This window comes from Bombina bombina, chromosome 6 (genome assembly GCF_027579735.1).
Source record: "Bombina bombina isolate aBomBom1 chromosome 6, aBomBom1.pri, whole genome shotgun sequence".
Taxonomy (NCBI): Eukaryota; Metazoa; Chordata; class Amphibia; order Anura; family Bombinatoridae; genus Bombina; species Bombina bombina.
The window spans coordinates 325,827,757-325,845,448 of NC_069504.1; the positions used below are offsets into that span (position 1 = coordinate 325,827,757).

Genomic DNA, 17,692 nt, shown 5'->3' on the forward strand with positions numbered 1-17,692 from the left:
AAAATGAATGGCTCAACAGAACATATAAATTATTCCCATGCATGTAACAACACAAGTGGTAAAGAGTTAGATTGACAGCTACCATGTTAATGTTTTACAAGGCTGTAGTTAAAACATAATATTGACAAGCTAAAGTAGCCTCTTAAAAACCAATAATTACCTTATTTCCTCTCCTTACTTACCCGCCATTTCCTTATTTTCACACACGGAAAAATATGGATAGCGTAAAGAAGAATATGATATTATTAAATAAAATGATGTGTATTTGTACACTTGATTGCCATACATACTGTATATCAAGTTATTAACTCTTTATCAATAGTATTTATTTCTGAAATTGGCAGCATTATTATTATGTATTAGTGCCATTAGTATGGAATGCATGAAACTTGGTTAGAAAACAGTTATATGTAAGATAAAAAAAAAAAAACTATTGTAGATAAATTAAATTAATATGAAGATTCTTTGGAAATCATGACAGTAGTTTGCAGCTAGGCCTCCATCATTCTTGTAAATATAGTTCTCATATAAATGAAATGGCTCTTGGATAATTGAATATGAAACCGGTCCACTTATACCATATCTTTATTTCATATCTTGAGTTTATTTTTGCATTTTTTAAATCAGTAGAGATGTTTCCATATTTCTGAATTTTGATGTATACAAAAAATAAAAATTTTTTTGTAAATTATGACTTAAAACAATTATCACCCTATGTGTTTGTTATGTTATTGTATATTCTTAATTGAGTTAAAAATGTAAGATCTAAAAATTCAAATATAAATATATGTACAAAACAGTGCTTGACAATTTATATCACCAGGTCACAAATGACAGATAAAAATTAGAGGCACACTGGAGTTTCCCTTGCCCTTGACTAAAGAGCCATGTGAATTTTATAGACATTCTGTGCCCATCAGCTTAAATTTTTAAATTGCACATGGGAACTACAATTCCCATCATGCCATGTGTAATACCAACAGTATCAGGAACAAATGCAGGCTTTTAAATATATCAAGATAGAACACTGGTAAATAGTGAGCATAGCATGGAGGCCTGGCCAATACAGCAAATTCCAAATTATGCCTCATGGGCAATCAAGAGATTCAATTAATGTTATTAGTGTGTAATGCAGCAGTAAACTAACCCTGTTATTTCCCACATCTGTCTGTGGCATTCAAATGGTAATTTACTGGTCCATGTATGTGGGGCTAAATCTCTAATTACACATATTATATATTCATTTGTTTGTGTTTGTAAACTTTTACAATTTAACACATTCCCAAAAGATTAAAAATACATTAAGAAACATACCATTTAACTATACTGTCATATAAAAGAGGGTTAAGACACATTCAAGTAGATCCTATGCAAAAACTGAACATATTCACCTCATAAAGCCATTTTTCAACTAGCCCCTTGGCATTCTCAGGAATTATTCGCTGCACGAGTTCTACTTTTTCATTCTCTGCAGACTCCATATGTGTAATTTCTTTCTTCACATTAAACGTGAGCTTTGCAATACCTTCAAAGCATTTCTTGAGATGTGGTTGTACTCTTAGTGGATCTTTTGTCTCAGACAGGATTTCTAGTAATTCATCATTGGACAGGAAAAAAAACCTGCAGTTTAGAAATGGAAAATCAACATGTGAGATATCTGACCATACAAACATATTTTAGACAAACATGCACAACTGTCAGAGAAAAATGTACTGTTTACCTTGGAAAGAATAGTCTTTTCCATTCCAAATAATCATTTAGGCCTTTCTGAATGTCATCCAAAAGCAATTCTGCCTCCTTCAACTTATCCAGCATCTGGGGCTGTGAGATAACCCTCATGACATTGGCCTCTTTTACAGACTCCTTCATTATTAGCTTCCTGGTGGGTGAGATAAAATACAGTGAATGTAATAACCATACTTCACACAACAGGCTCCATTTTCTTTCAAATTGAAAATCCCCTTATTACAAAACAAGGGGTGTTTTTTTTTCTACCTTTAACAATAACTGCATCATTAATAGCCTTTTACAAAACAACAGCTGCTTTTTAAGCTTCAGATAAATAGAAAGTGCTAGCCAGTAGTTCCACCAAGGCTGAAAGCATCATTCTCTGAGACGCTTAGGTGAGGGCCTTTTATTTTTTTCTAATTATGACTGGCTTTTGTTCCATGCTTTTACCCATAATGCTAGACTGATTCCACCTTTATTAGTTGAGGTACCAAGTTCACTAAATCAACATGTTTAATATTTTCCTGGGAAATTAGAGGTCATTAGAAAGTATTGATGGCAGTCTAAGCAAGCATGTAGCACTCACAAATAACAATAAATGTAGCTATAAGAAATACAATGTGGTACATCGAGTATAAGGCAATAAACATATTTTATGGTCTAACATATATTTGCCATGATTGTAAATATGCTTATCTATAAGCTTAGAGATGCAAATATGTATATGAAATATAAATTAATAACACATGACTCTAGAATTATTCTTTAATGTTTATTGTTCTTTAATGTCAACCATACAATATTACTATATGGTTGAACATAAAAGAACAATCAAATATATGCATTAATATAGTGTCAATCCCAATAAAATGTATGGTTTATATCATGGCATGACTCAAATGAAAACAAGTTATAGAGGAGCACAATGGCTTACTGAAGCACGTAATGATACATACGGGCAACGGATCCTGTTCATCCACTGCCCGTATGCAGCAATGGTGAACGGACAACTTATCTTGCTTGTCCGCTCGCCATTTAGTATATGGAACCCTAAGCACTCCTTTCCATTTGTAAGTAATAAAAATAACAACATTTAGGATAAAAGTTACTTAAAATGGAAGTAATAAATTAACAATGAATAATTATTAACATAACTTATTAGCCTAAAAAAAATAAATAATGTCACTCGGAGGGACACTTCTTTGTCTGTTTAAGTGATGAAACGTTATTGTTGTCTACAGCAGAGAAAAAATATTTGGAAGGTGTCTGAGTAAACTTGTTTTGTCTATGAGCACCAGAGATAAAAGTCCAAAGCATATGAACTTTACTAACATTTTAACCAAGTAAGAAAATGTACAATTTAGAGGGTATACAATAGAGACAGTCAATTCTGGGAGACAGGGGTATTAGTATAGAATAGAGGATTTCTCATTTGTTTAAGAAACTAATTATCTTTTATTTGGCCTCTATAAGCAATGAGAGACTGAGAAATAATTAAGTAATCAACATCTGTTAATCACTGTTTCTTTGTGTATTCTTGTAAAGCTTTTCCTTATAATACACAGCATAATTCATAAGTGATTTCATTACTATATTCCATTATCATTAAATGATCATGTTTTTGAAGCAGGTAAGGTTTTGCAGAGGTGTGTGTAATTACTGCAATTATACTCAAGCTTGCCATATGGGGAAATATTGGTAAAATAATTTAAGCACTTCAGCTAATTCACGATTAATAACAAAAAGTAAAAAGGATCTTTATGAATATACAGAGTAGTAGAAGCCAAAGAGTCTTATGAATCTTTGTTTCATAATTCACCTATTAACTTATTAGCTGTACAAAAAAATGTGTTTTTTTAATAAAAATTCAATGATAATGTAATAGTTCGTATTTTGCCTTCAAAATCGATACAGAAAATGAGCTAAATAAAGAGATTGTCAGTGTCTGCTAACAATGGAAAGTACTATCAATATGACAATACTGTAAAAAAAATACACCATAGCATTGTAATCCATATGGATGTATTGCACATTGACAGTTTAGAGGTTTTATAAAGAAGGTAGAAAGTGACAACACTGTTTGAGGTAAACGTGTTGGGAAGAGGGCTAACCTATGTGGTATATACTTTAAGGGCATAGTTGAGAAGATTATATGAATTGATTACTTGTAAACAGTGCTAGCAAATACATTGGATATGTTTGTATAAATTTAGTATGAATATGGTCAGATTCTCATATATGTCCCTATATTTAACTAACCTACGTTATAAAGTTTATAACAGTCAGTTAGGGACTGATCTGGGCATGATGTGGTCAGCTTTACCAGTCAGTTTATCTGGGATTGTCACTTAAAGGGACATTAAACACTAAATACATGCTAGATAGAATTATGCATTCAAAGAAAAGATTAGTCCATGACTAACATGTAGATGTATTTTTTAAAGTTTCATTAGTTGTTTAAAAAGTGACAAAATAAGTGTAAAGTTTTAGTGTCTATAAAACAATGGGAGCTGCCATGTTGTAACTTGTGTTACCTTCTCTGCTGTGGCCAATTAGGGACAGTTATAAATAGGTCATTAGAGTGTGCAGCCAATGGCTATGCTGGATTTAACAGTGTTCTGCACTTCCATTTCTAACAGGAACTGAAAAGCTCACAACTTCAGAATGGAATTACAGGCAAAGAGGACCAAATAAATAATGAAAGTATATTGCAGAGTTGTTTTATTATATACAATTTATCATTTTATATTACCATCTCAAAGTGTTTAATGTCCCTTTAAGTTTTAACATCCATCCAGACACTATAGCATGACCGATGGTTTTACATTCATTCTGATACTTGCATGTTTCACAGAAAGTATAAAGTATCAGTCAAATATAACACTTGAACATTGAATGCTAACATTTTTTTGTATTCCTATAGATATATACTGAGGTGTAGGAGAAACAGCATTTGGATGTTATATTCAATAAATAAATATCACAATTAAAACAAAATGGAAAAATGGTTTTAACAATGTTATTTTTAAAGAATGTGCTAAAACATTAAACTATTTATGATCATTAATCAAGGTAGTGAAGTCTAGTTTAAAAGCAAAGTTTACAGACTTGTTACTGAAAAGTCTGCAAGCCACATTTGTCTAGACTAATTAAAAGGTAAACACCAAGCAAAGTTCTAATTATATAATCCAATTCTTCTCTAAAGATAATATAGTACACAAAGAATTATCAGTGTTAGTAAGCAGAACATCCAGTATTCAACATAACAAAGTGCACATTATAGGGACAAGCAACAAAGTTTGTGAGAGACTCCCCCATAAACATTCTACAGATACATATATTGGTAGAGTCACTTTTGATCAATATTCTAACATATAATTTCTAAAATTCATAACTCCCCAATAAAAGTTCATACCTTTAGCTACATAGTATAAACAACAATGACAATTGTATTAGCCAATTTAAGTCCAAGTTTGTCCGTCCAATATGTTTGATAGGTTCACAGAACTAAAAAGAGTTTAACTTCAATGAAAAAGCTGTGTCTGTGTGTGTATGTATGTATGTATAAATATATATATATATATATATATATATATATATATATATATATATACACACACACACACACTTTAAAAAAATTGAAATGTATAGATGCATGTTTGTCTAGATGAATAAGCTGTTAATATAAAAAGCTAATAATGCAACATCACAGGATCAAAAACAGAATTTCAAATAGTATAAAATAATTGACAGCTCTTATAAGTCAATCTCATACTCTCAAAATACAAATTATTAATATCAAAATACTATTTGTATGCTGCTCATGATGTGTAAAATAAAATATCTATTAATATTACAGTATATATATATATATATATATATATATATATATATATATATATATATACACACACACACTACATGTTATAGAATAAGCCCACTAAATGTAAAATTTAGAGAAACATTGTACATAAAATCAGGAAAAGCAATTACCTGAACTTTTTCCTTTTTTGTCACTTTTTACACAGATCACTTTTGTTGTGCAAATACGTAGATGACAAATTTCATAACTGTACCACTAGAGTTTTCTGGGTATTATTAGAGCAAATTCAGAGCAAATAACAAGGGTAATGTTTGGGATGCAAATTTGTAGGGTAGTGGACAAGGTAGGCATTTGGAGCACTACATGACAGGAAATAGTGCTGCCATCTAGTGCTCCTGCAAATGGATAGCATTCTTTCAAAACTGTTGCCATATAGTGCTCGACAAAAGGGCCACCTCCCAAGCTTACGTTCCTGCTTTTCAACAAAAGATACCAAGTAAGCCAAGACAAATTGATAATAGAAGTAAATTCAAAAGTTTAATTTTATAGGTGAAATTCATAAAACTGCGAGATACAGCTTTATGAAGCTTCGGTGCAGGCTTGCATAAGCGAGCCTGCAGCCGATAGTTAAGAATTAGCGACCATTAGACCGCTGCTTTCTAACCTACACGCTAACTCTGAGTTGGCGGACCAAAATCATCCCTGACAAGTCCACCCGGGGTGATTGACAGCCTCTGCTGGCCGCGATTCTGGGCGAACAGGTTAGCTGGAGCGAGCCTTGTCTGCCCGGGCTTCTTAAATCTCGGCCAATATCTGAATCATAAAATTAAAAAAAAAAAAATGTATATCTCTTTAAGCAGACACTAAAGTCATAATTAAACTGATTTAGACAGAATATGGAGTTTTAAAGGATACAATCCAATTTATTTCCATATAGTAAATATAGTCCTATAATTATCAAGACCTAGTGGCTTCAAAAGTATTTGGTAATAAAATGACTTGCAAATACCAAACAGCAAGCACTGCTTATATATGCTGTTTATGTGTATAATGATAGAAATTGCAAGTCCATTATTATGCTAAACTGCTGTGTTGGAAAGAGTAAAACAAAGACTTTTTCTTTTATAAAACCAACCTTGTAATCAAAGTAAAATTGTGCAACTCCCTATTTTTTTTTCCTTTAATGTTAGTATTAATACTGTAATTCCTTCTTCTATTGTTAACAAGATATAAATAATGAATTAAATTCTCAGTCTGTACCCTAGGTGCATACAATGTTCTTAGAAAAGGAAGCAGTGCTGGGAAAATGCAATTATTTTGTCCAACCTTGGGCTTCATTCTGTAGATTTACTTCACTTTCTAGTTAAAATTCACAGGTGAAATGTGTCCCATGCAAATTATTTCTTGAAATTTTTATTAAATGCTAGCTGAGACAAACATTCACTACAATAACTTTAGCTGCTTAAAATTCCAAACTTCAAAGGTTTTCCACAAAAAAGAAAGTCTTCTAACAGAAAATTAATGACTTTGGCGTCTGATGTCTTTTGCAAGGATCAGTAGAAAAAGAATAATTATAAAATGAAGGAAGATTTTGAACAAACTAGAGAGGAATAAAAAGAAAAAAAAATGGATATCTGTGAGGTAATTGGTTGTTGAAATAGTCAAACACAAATTGTGTATCGACCCTTTGTCACTGAAGATAACAGCATTAAAAAAGGTAAGCTAGTCTAAGCTGTTCTATTTTGCAAAGAAAAGTTGACAATGGTATAATAACCTATACAACAATTTTTTTTCTTTGTTAGTCAATTAGGCAAACAAATTTTACTTCACAACACAATCTAACCAATTTAATAAAAAAAAGGGACTATATAAAATAATAGGTTGTAAATGATCTATGCATTATACTGGCTGCAGAAATAGACTATAGTCACTGATTTCATGTTTATTTGTGTCATTGTATTGGCTATATTATTTACATTTAAAAATGTTTAAGGTATGCACTCAATTATTAAAAAAAAAGCATCAATAATTTAATATGTCTAAACAAAATGCAAACATTTGAAAATAGAAGACTCTAGATAGACTAGAGGTTAGGTAAAGTAAATATATTATAGTGACCACATTTATCTTCTGAAACAAAAGATTAAGAATACTAAATTCAACTATCCTACTTGTAATAATGAAGAAATATACTGCAGATAGATGCTGCCTTATATATGTAGGATTTAAAATATATACAGTATATATATATATATATATATTTATGGGAAACTTACCAGTTTCTGTCAACAATTTCAAACTTTTTTCCTTCAACTGGCATTTGATTACGTATATCTTCTGATCCAAAAATTGGTTCCAAATACAGCCAAGCCAACTGAACTTTTAACCAGGATTCCAAAATCTCCTGCATAAGCCACTGTAGATAAAACATACACTGTATTATACAAGAAGCCTATTTTGTTTGAGTTGTTAATATGATATGAAACAGATGACTTAGATAACTACATAAAGATAAAACAAGCACACAATCACAGATACAGCTGGGGTAAATAAATTCATTCTCAACTCCTGTTTTCTGGTCTACTTGCTAAAGCACAAGGCAGAACAAGCTAGTTTAGCTGCCTTGCCTCCTTGAATGTCTCACTCTGATGACGCGTTCTTTATCAGGTGACTGTTCCTATTGTATTTATGCTTACATAATACAAAATAAAGTGAACTTTATTTGACAAAGAATGTTATACTTCTTCCCTTTTCTTAATATTCTACAGCATGTCGATGGCTAATGCTAGCTTTGAAAAGTTTTACACAATGAAAGTAATTGAAGCACATATTTTATTGGGTGAGGAAATCTGAGATGGAGATGAAATCTAAAAGCTAATTAAATTCAACAAGGGCTTCTCAAAAGGCAACATACCAGCTTAGCCTCCCATGCTAATATTTCTTTTTCAAATGGTGCAATAAATGGAGAGCTTTTCATGGTTGTGGTTTTCACAATGTGATCTTCCAGCAAAACCTTAAAGAAGTAGAAGAAAAGGAGAAATAAGACGAAAAATGCTTAGATACCGGAATTACAGAACAGAATGAAATTGAAGGCCAAGATAAAAAGATAGATAAGTTAGAGCTCCTGAAGTGTGGAATTTGAAGCCAACCAGCAAAACGGATTGAACCTTATTACCTTTAGTGGCTAGAAAGTCCCTTGACACTCAAATGTAATTTGAAAAGGTCAGAAAAAAAATCTTCTGCACAGTATTACTCCTACGTAGCTTAGCAGTGTATGTTTGCAAGTTGCCAGGACTAATCTTTTTAGATTGACTTCAAAGATCAGAGATAAATGCATAGAAAGAAAGGATGTCAAGTAAAACAAAAAGCCACATCATTTAGTTCAATAAATATGTATGTTTTCTGTATCTTAAAACTTTATTAGCTGGTAAGAGACTGTTCTGTAAGAACATACAGTAAAATCCAATTAACAGCCAAGAGATGTTGGAAACTATTTTATTTGCAACATTATATCCCTTGATTAGATATGAATGTGATTTTCTATGTTATTACATTTTAATACAGAAAACAAGTTTGAGACAAGCAAGGGGTCATTTATTTGCAGTAAAATAAATAAATCTTAAGGAGTGCATAGGCGTAGGAAGCTAAGCCAAATACCACACAACATTTTATATTTCCCATTTGTAACTGGAAGGCTTAGATGGCGGAAGCCATACTTAGAGTTTTTAGTAATTCAGATATGGATATTATAGTATAGCCTATCACAGCTATCCTACTACATTATAGAGGCCAGTTAATCCACATCAGGCTATAAAGGGAGCCAAAGAAGTTAGTTACTCAACTGGTCTACTTTGGAATTGGCTGTACTAATATGCCCCTATTTAAACTTCCAATAAGAAGCGGCAGAGACTTTGCTCAAGCACTGAAATAGTTTTAACATATCAACAAATATTTTGCTTTCACATAATGCAGCATATATAATGTTTTCAAGTTGTTCATCATTAAAACATTGGTTCAAATAGGTGTGAACCCAAAATATACAATTATAGGGACTTGAAGCCCAAAATGTTTCTTTCACAATTTTTCTGAAAGAACATACAGTTTTAAACAACTTTCCAATTTACTTTTATTATATAATTTACTCTAATTCCCTTGGTAGCCTTTGCTGAAAAGCATTCTTAAGTAGGCTAAGGAGCAGCAATTTACAAATGGGAGCTAGTTGGTTACTGGTGGCTGCACAGAAATGCCTATTCTAATTGGTTCCCCCTAATGTTTGATAATAGAGGTAAATTGTAAAGTAGTTTAAAATTGTATTCTCTATCTGAATCATGCAAGAAGAAATGTGGGTTTCCTGTCCCTTTAAGTTACAAACATGGAAATACATAAACTAAAGTTTTCAATCAAATAATTTATGTATTATTATATTGCATGATTCAACTCTGCAGGGCAAATGTGGTTCCTATGCTTTTCAATGTTTGTTTATATATATATATATATATATATATATATATATATATATATATATATATATATATATATATATATATATGCGCAAATATGCATACACACAGACTCAAATACCAATAACAAACTCATACAAGCCTCTGCTGTCAAAATGTTGAGTGCTTTCATTTACATTTTTAGCTGCTTAATACAGCAAAACATGCTAAAAATATATCAAAATAATTTGAGCAAAACTTTATAACTCAGCAATCACTGCTTATTATTTCACCCAAAAAAATTATAATTAGGCAATACAATCTATGGCAAAATTTCAGACCAGTTGTATACGCACACACATATATATGTGTGTGTGTGTATATATATATATATATATATATATATATATATATATATATATATATATATATATATATATATATAAAAATAAATATAAAAATATAATATATAAAATGTTTAATTGTGACATTTTAAACTCCAAAATGTTTATATTAAATTCAGGGAAAAGTTAGCTTCGAAGCCAATGCATTAATTAGAAGTGGAAAAATATGGAAATAAAAATAGACAAAATAGAAAAAATAGAATTAAGAGCAATAATGTCCAATAACTTTCCTATGAAAACGATATGTAACCGATTTGCCAGTAAATTATTTACCTGAATTTCATCTACAGCTGATAGTACTTTAATATCTCCGTCCTTGTAAGGTGTAAAGATAAAGCAAACATGTTCCCAGTCTGCTTTCATTTTATTAAGGGCTTTCTCCAGAGCATACTCTTTACCGGCTTGTAAACTGATTTGATTTAAATCATCAAGGTACTTTTCAAGGCCAAGCTGCAAAACTTCATGAAGCGCTGTTCCTTCATTTGGCGTAATGTTAAATCCAACCTGGGGGACAGTAAAGTATTATGACATACCACAAAGAAAGTAATTCATCAGATTTACTTAAAAATTACAAAACAAGCAAACAATGTATTTTTTATTACCAAAACCTCTTTGTTATGTGGCAGGAAAATGATTTGTTATTGAAAGAAACTAAACACATTGCTTAGAGATAATAGGTTGCTACTCTGTTCCTTGAATTATTTGGTAGGCACATGTATTTTCTCTACATCATACAGGTGAAACTCGAAAAATTAGAATATTGTGCAAAAGTTAATTTATTTTGCTAATGCAACTTATAAGGTGAAACTAATATATGAGATAGACTCATTACATGCAACGCAAGATAATTCAAGGTGTGATTTGTCATAATTGTGATGATTATGGCTTACAGCTCATGAAAACCCCAAATCCACAATCTCAGAAAATTAGAATATTACATGTAATCAATAAAAACAAGGATTGTACATAGAACAATATCGGACCTCTGAAAAGTATAAGCATGCATACTGTATGTACTCAGTACTTTGTTTGGGCCCCTTTTGCAGCAATTACTGCCTCAATGCGGCGTGGCAAGAAAGCTATCAGCCTGCGGCACTGTTGAGGTGTTATGAAAGACCAGGATGCTTCAATAGCGGCCTTCAGCTTTTCTGCATTGTTCGGTCTCATGTCTCTCATCTTTCTCTTGGCAATGCCCCATAGATTCTCTATGGGGTTCAGGTCAAGAGAGTTTGCTGGCCAATCAAGCACAGTAATCCCATGGTCATTGAACCAGGTTTTGGTGCTTTTGGCAGTATGGGCAGGTGCCAAGTCCTGCTGGAAAATGAAGTCAGCATCACCATAGAGTTCATCTGCGGAAGAAAGCATGAAGTGCTCCAAAATCTCCTGGTAGATGGCTGTGTTGACCGTGGACTTAATGAAGCACAGAGGACCAACACCAGCAGATGACATGGCTCCCCAAATCAACACAGACTGTGGAAAGTTCACACTGGACTTCAAGCATCTTGCAGTGTGTGCCTCTCCATTCTTCCTCCATACTCTGGGTCCTTGGTTTCAAAATGAGATGCAAAATTTGCTCTCATCAGAAAAGAGGACTTTGGACCACTGAGCAACAGACCAGGTCTGTTTTTCTTTAGCCCAGGTAAGACACTTCTGACGTTGTTTGTTGTTCAGGAGTGGCTTGACAAGAGGAATACGACATTTGAAGCCCATGTCCAGGATCCGTCTGTGTGTGGTGGCTCTTGATGCACTGACTCCAGCCTCAGTCCACTCCTTGTGAAAGTCCCCAACACTTTTGAATGGCCTTTTCCTGACAATCCTCTCCAGGCTGCAGTCATCCCTGCTGCTTGTGCACCTTTTTCTTCCACACTTTTCCCTTCCACATAACTTTCTATTAATGTGCTTTGATACAGCACTTTGGGAACATCCAACTTCTTTTGCAATTACCTTTTGAGGCTCCTCCTCCTTATGGAGGGTGTCAATGATGGTTTTCTGCACAACTGTCAGGTCAGTAGTCTTTCCCATGATTGTGATTACTACTGAACCAGACTGAGAGACCATTTAAAGGCTCAGGAACCCTTTGCAGGTGTTATTGCTTAATTAGCTGATTAGAGTGGGACACTTTGAGCCTAGAATATTGCACCTTTTCAGAATATTCTAATTTTCTGAGATTGTGGATTTGGTGTTTTCTTGAGCTGTAAGCCATAATCATCACAATTATGACAAATCACAGCTTGAACTATCTTGCTTTGCATGTAATGAGTCTCTCTCATATATTAGTTTTACCTTTTAAGTTGCATTAGTGAAATAAATTAACTTTTGCACGATATTCTAATTTTTTGAGTTTCACCTGTATATATTTGAATTCAAAGATCTCAATCTTACAGGTACATGAAACCCAAATTTTTCTTTCGCAATTTAGATAGAATATGCGACTTTAAACTTTGCAATTTATTTGTATTATCTATTTTTTGTTCTCTTGGTATCCTTTATTGAAAAGGTAGGCTGAGGAGCTGCTGTTTGGTGGCTGCACATATATACCTTATATTATTGGCTCCCCAATGCGTTCAGCTAGCTCCCAGTAGTGCATTGTTGCTTTTTAAACAAATGATAACAAGAGAATGAAGCAAAGTATGTAATAGAAGTAAAATGGAAAGCTTTCTAACAATGTATTCTCTATCCTAACTATGACAAAAAAAAAATGTGGTTTCATGTCCCTTTAAAGCGGTGTAAGACTCAAAATGTAATACCAAATTATAATATAATGTAATCAATATTCTTCTTGCTTTTGTTATAAATTGCTGCTAAAAAAAATGTTTTGTTGCAATTCCTCCAGAAAGCATGAGTGCCTCCATTATTCTAAAAGGGACACTATATTAAAAAAAATTCTATCACGGATTTGAAAGGGCAGCACATAACCATGAGCAGGAAGTACCAATTAGCCAATAAAGATTAGCAAGAGATATTGATCAGCAAATCAGCGTTAGTAAGGAATATACAACTGAGGTTGTTGTATTAGTCTAATATTAAATAAAAACAGATTTTATTTCAAAAGTTTGTGGTAAAACTAAAAAGATTAACATGTTTAAACACTGCTCTTTCATATATCTATTAGAATTTTTTAATGCAGTTGATTATTAAACACAATATAATTATATAATCAACAAATTAATGATAAAAAGACAAATGTGAAAGCACTTAGTTTTCATTTCAAATGAGTAGCATTTATTTGCTGATAAATTTCCAAAATAATTCAATTTTCCTTTCCTTTGCATCATGTGACAGCTATCAGTCAATCACAAAATTTATATACATATATTCTGTAAATTCTTATATATGCTCAGTAAATACTGGTGCCTCAGAAAGAGTGCATATAAAAATACTATGCACAATTAAATAATGAAAGTGAATAAGTTTTTTTTTTAAATTACGTGCTATATCTGAATCATGAAAGTTAAATTTTGACTTTAAAGTGAATGTAAATGTTCCCGTTTTTAGGAATCAATATTAATTCATAATCAGTGTATTAGTAAAAACGCAATATTTTTTTTTTTCAAAAAAAGCAAAATATCACATTATATTTTCAATGCAAACTTAATCTCCGTTTTCGCTTCTAGCTCCTCCCATCCATTTCTTCTTTTAATTCTTCCGCATAACGTATAGAGCAGTCCCACCCGCTCTATGATGTATTTGAAAAGCTCGTTCACGATGTGTTGTTTTTTTGCGCATGCGTTTAACTTTCAGTGCCTAATTTGTGCATGCTTTATTAAATTATTGTGATAGATTATATTTATATAATAGGTCTTTCACTTGCACAGCGCTTTTTCTTTTAAAAGTATCTATCATTACAATTTGTCTCAGTTTTAGGAGGATAGATACTTGCTATTCGCCGTGAATCCAGGAAGCAAATGACTGCTGCTTTTTTATGCGCATGCTTAAATCGTGTATGCGGAGTGCTTCTAAATCAAACAGCAGTTGGTTTACGCATGCGCATAAAGAAAGACGCATGCGCATAAAGAAATAGTGACATCTCCAAAAAGGGGCTGGACGGCACGGGGTATGATTGATCATTAGTAGACTACAGTGTCAATCAACGTTATAAACGCGGTCCAAAATGGTGGGCGGAGGAAGCGAGCAAGACGATTCATAGTAAATAAGTATATAGATAGATATAATTATACTTTTTAAAAAAACGATGAATTAAACTTAACTTAATTTTGATTGATAAACAAATTGAGATTGTGCGATAGCATTGACTTTACATCCACTTTAATGTCCTTTTAAATACTTAAAAATGTTTATTTTGTATGTAGTTATTTTGAAAATCAGTCTTATGGGATTTAATGCTCCTTAAGAATACAATAAAGACAATATGCTGATAAAAATAATAAATTAGATATTTTCTTAGCTTGTCTCATACTAGCTAATACATGTTATGCAACCAATATTTAGAAATATAAACCCTAAAAAGAATTGGGCATTTTTACACAGTATAAATATGGATTGTGGATTGTATATTAAGGGTCATATAAACAACAATTAAACTGTTTTAAAATGTATCAAGTGTGAGATGCTCTGGTGTCTATAAGCATGCCATGTCCAGGGTTGTGTATTGTTTGCTGCCCAACAGATATAATTCACACCAGTGACAGGAAGCATCTGACAGCAGCAGCAGGGATTATTTGGAAGAGAGAATTTAATAAGAAATTTTCCTTTGAGACTTTTTTTTTTTTAAAAAACAATGATGTATCACCACTGTAAGACACATCAATGGTGATAAATAATTCAGTCGTATTGTATCTTTTCACAATAATGGAAGACTCTATATTATATTACATTGATACATTGACACATAGAACTTAGAATTCCCTAAATTATACCACCATAGTCATAGAATAGCAAGTTGCAACCACATTTTGGTTTTAAACCCCCCCCCCCAGTATTTTTTTTTTTCAAAGGACACCTATTTTGAAACGGATATTTAATCAAGATTATTCTAAAATGTCTACAATTGCCAACGCACACACACACACATATATATATATATATATATATATATATATATATATATATATATATATATACACATATATAACGTGATGTAATTAGATTTAATTTTTGATCGAAAATAACAAACATGGAAATGGATTTACAAACATCAGTGATCAGAAACCTTTATTTTTATATAATTTTGAGACCTATAAATGGGCTATAAATAAACTTCAATCAGAAAAAAATACTTCATTAGAATACCATACACTATTGGAAATTCATGGATTTTAAGTTATTATGACCTCATATTACAAGTCTTGTGTTTTCATTGGCTGAATGGTGTATGGAGTCTGTTTAAACATGCACCTTTATTCCTTTAGATAGATTTCTGTATTACATTAGTATGCTTTTATTCTATATATTGTAAATAAATATTATTATAGTCATAATAGAACAACATACAGTTTAAAAACAACATACATTTGACAAAAAGGAGCAATAATAAATAAAGAGTGGATAAAATATAAAAAATAAAATAAAAAAAATAAAATCACAAATTACTTGAACAAACAAAAATAAAATCTAGGTTTATAGATAAGAACAAAACCAAACGTGGGAAAAACTGGATGTATATCTACATTCAAATCCTGTTTCAGACAGAGTGAATTGGTTTGCATTTGTTTGTTTTTTGGTTTATTTTTTCTTATTTTTGTGTAACAAACCAGCAAATAATTCTCAGACTTCTCCTAACAGGGCAGACTCTATAATTGGACCAGGTAAGACTATGGGTCCATCATGCTCTCATGTAAAATGTCAATTGGCTGATTATACCGATTATGGTTGGGTTTAGATTGTAGTAGATGGTAAGTTTGGGAAAAATAATTTTATTTTTGGACACTGGCCACACAATATCTTGAGCTAACCTTACCTCCTCACCTAGCATTTATAGCTTTAAATCATCTTTTAAAAAAGTGATATGTTCAAAGAGACCTACAGGCTAAATCTTTCTCTGTTACTATCCTTCTTAAAGGAACACTACCCTGCTTGTCCAAAGAAACTGGAGTACACACTTCTTGTGAAAAGTAACATTACAGAAAACATACAGGAGAAAGCAAGAGAGAGAGAGAGAGAGAGAGTGCGCAAGAGAGAGAGAGAGCGCAAGAGAGAGAGCAAGAGAGAGAGAGCGAGAGAGAGAGAGGGGGGAGATAGATAAATAGACATTCATACATAGTATATATACACACTATCCCCACAGACTTACACTTATGTCTTTGAAAATCAAAAGTCTAACTTTAACAATTGAATATTTTAATGTTAAATTTAATAAATGGGACTGGCACTTGTTTAGGAAAAAACGAATGCTGAATGTTTGGAAATATTCAACAAATATTTAGAGTTAATGGTAACAACATTCATTATTTTTAATAAATGTGATGAAACATCCAATGTTACATAGAATGAAAATAAGCATCCACCGTGACTTCTAATTATAAATGACTTGTAATCAGCTGACAAGTAGAATGCTCACATGATGGTTACAAAAGGAAGGCAGCTATTCTCAATCTTTATGATATAATGAAATAATTAAATATATGTCCATATAAATAACAAGTAAAGAAAAATATCCACATTGACATTAGAAAACCGTGTGGAAGAATACCATCCAATATTCCATCTGTTCTCAACAATTGCATTTAGAAATCATATGTAATAGAAAAAATTCTGTCTAAATATCATAAAACCCTGACACATCTGAGCTTTCATTAAAAAGCTTAAAGATAGGACATGAATAACAATCTGCCATGGCTAATTAGTATTTTCAGTTTAGCATATTCACTTTCAGACATATTGCTGTTTGCACATGGTAATTTAGGTAAACAGATAGCTTCCACAGCTGCATCAATTAACACTGCTAATCAAAACTGAATTCAGGTAATTAGGCCCATTTATGCAGAAAGTCTATAATTTGGGGGGAAAGCTGAAATCTTGTGTTATGTTCCTTAAAGAAAGAGCCTATTTTCTTAAACAAGGCATTGAAAGAGGAAAATCTAAGGCATAAATGACTGAGTAATGAGTATGAGCAAACTTGACAAATTGAAGCCAAGTATTTAAAACATTTTTATTAACATAAATCATTTTTCCCCTGAAATGTTTTCACTAGTAATTATAAATTATTTCAATTTATTTTTCAGGAAAAGCATTATTAGGCTTATTTATAACTAAAATCTCCATACACCTTGTATTATATTTCATTTTTAGCAAACTATAGGCTAAAATAACATATTGCACAGTTTGCCACACAAGGACTC

The 17,692-nt window shown here is 32.0% G+C and overlaps 1 protein-coding gene across 1 annotated transcript in view; it reads right to left on the bottom strand.

Moving 5' to 3' along the window:
- LOC128664413 (dynein axonemal heavy chain 3-like) overlaps nt 1-17,692 on the bottom strand; it is a 2,586,207-nt gene that overhangs the window by 2,130,352 nt on the left and 438,163 nt on the right. Inside the window, exons 22-26 of the mRNA XM_053719244.1 lie at nt 10,668-10,898; nt 8,466-8,564; nt 7,828-7,967; nt 1,721-1,879; nt 1,392-1,620 (exon numbers count right to left, since the gene is read on the bottom strand). Of these exons, the coding sequence (XP_053575219.1) occupies nt 1,392-1,620; nt 1,721-1,879; nt 7,828-7,967; nt 8,466-8,564; nt 10,668-10,898 (858 nt within the window). The remainder of the gene's footprint in view (nt 1-1,391; nt 1,621-1,720; nt 1,880-7,827; nt 7,968-8,465; nt 8,565-10,667; nt 10,899-17,692) is intronic.